The 1162-nt window shown below is 40.8% G+C and overlaps 1 protein-coding gene across 5 annotated transcripts in view; it reads left to right on the top strand.

Annotated features, from left to right (window-relative positions):
- ckap5 (cytoskeleton associated protein 5) overlaps positions 1-1162 on the top strand; it is a 55253-nt gene that overhangs the window by 30242 nt on the left and 23849 nt on the right. For all 5 annotated transcript variants that reach the window (XM_032523274.1, XM_032523272.1, XM_032523270.1 and 2 more), the window contains exon 20: positions 340-488. In XM_032523274.1, coding sequence (XP_032379165.1) covers positions 340-488 — 149 coding nt within the window. The remainder of the gene's footprint in view (positions 1-339; positions 489-1162) is intronic.

Below are 1162 nucleotides of genomic sequence, written 5' to 3'. Positions count from 1 at the left end.
ACACACACACACACACACACACACACACACACACACACACACACACCACTTATGTAAGGTAGAGAAAACTGAACAAAAAACAAATATAAATGACCTTACTGTACCTGTCATCTATGGAGGCACAAAGTTGACATATTCCTCTGCTTGTAAAGTTTATGAGGTTGTGTTGGACACTGACCTGAATGACACCTGGGTACCATGCTTACATAGCACAAGTTCATAAGATGTAAATTCCACAACACTTACCAGTTGGTTGTCTTGACAACAAGTAATGTGCATGTAAATGAGACACGACAAAGGAAAATAAGACATCTATTTGTATGTGTATCTCCCACACAGATGCAGGGCCAGTCTCCACCAGCTCCGATAAGATCTATCAAGAAGTCAGGGGCGGTGGAGGAGGGTGATGAAGGAGAGGAGCAGGAAGAAGATGGAGGAGGAGGAGGAGCACAGGACATCATGGACCTACTGCCCAGAACAGATATTGGGTAACCAAACAGTGACAGTGTAGGACACAGCCTCTCAGTCAACCTGCACTGATACAACTAGATTAAACTTTGATAAATGGCGCAAATAGCCGGTGGTCTGTGTTTAATCTTTGGCAAAACTCTGCTGGGTGGCTCGCTTCAGTTGATTGAAAATCAGCAACTTTTTTGGGTGTGGCAAATTGGTGACGTCGCTGATGCTACATTTATTTTAGTCTATGGTGACGCCAATATTAGTACACTTGCACCTAAGATAGTTACGCATAAAAACATTTCAACAAAGAAATCATTAGTAACAAGGGTCCTAAAGGTTCGGTGGTTATTTAAGCTCGACCATTACAATAACCAAGTTTCTTATGCCATTTACAGTCCCTGACAAAAGTCTTGTCACTTGTGTACAAATTGACCTGAAGTGCCGCTGAAATATATTTCTAATCAAGAGATATTTACAAGAAATGGCTCATTTTAATCCCAACAGCTTTTGTAATAATGTTTCAGTGCAAAAAGAAACTGTCAAAAAGTATTCTAATATTCACAGCTTGGTAAAGCCCATTGAGTCAAATTTTGCAAAGACATTAGTGTTGTCGCCTTGTCATATGAGCTTCACCTGGGACTAATAATGAATCAGTACACTAGACCTTCACATCAACTGCAACCAGACATCTGCAAACATGCCT

The sequence above is a fragment of the Etheostoma spectabile genome, chromosome 8, assembly GCF_008692095.1.
Source record: "Etheostoma spectabile isolate EspeVRDwgs_2016 chromosome 8, UIUC_Espe_1.0, whole genome shotgun sequence".
In the NCBI taxonomy this organism is placed as follows: domain Eukaryota; kingdom Metazoa; phylum Chordata; class Actinopteri; order Perciformes; family Percidae; genus Etheostoma; species Etheostoma spectabile.
This window is presented reverse-complemented; position numbering and strand designations above follow the sequence as displayed.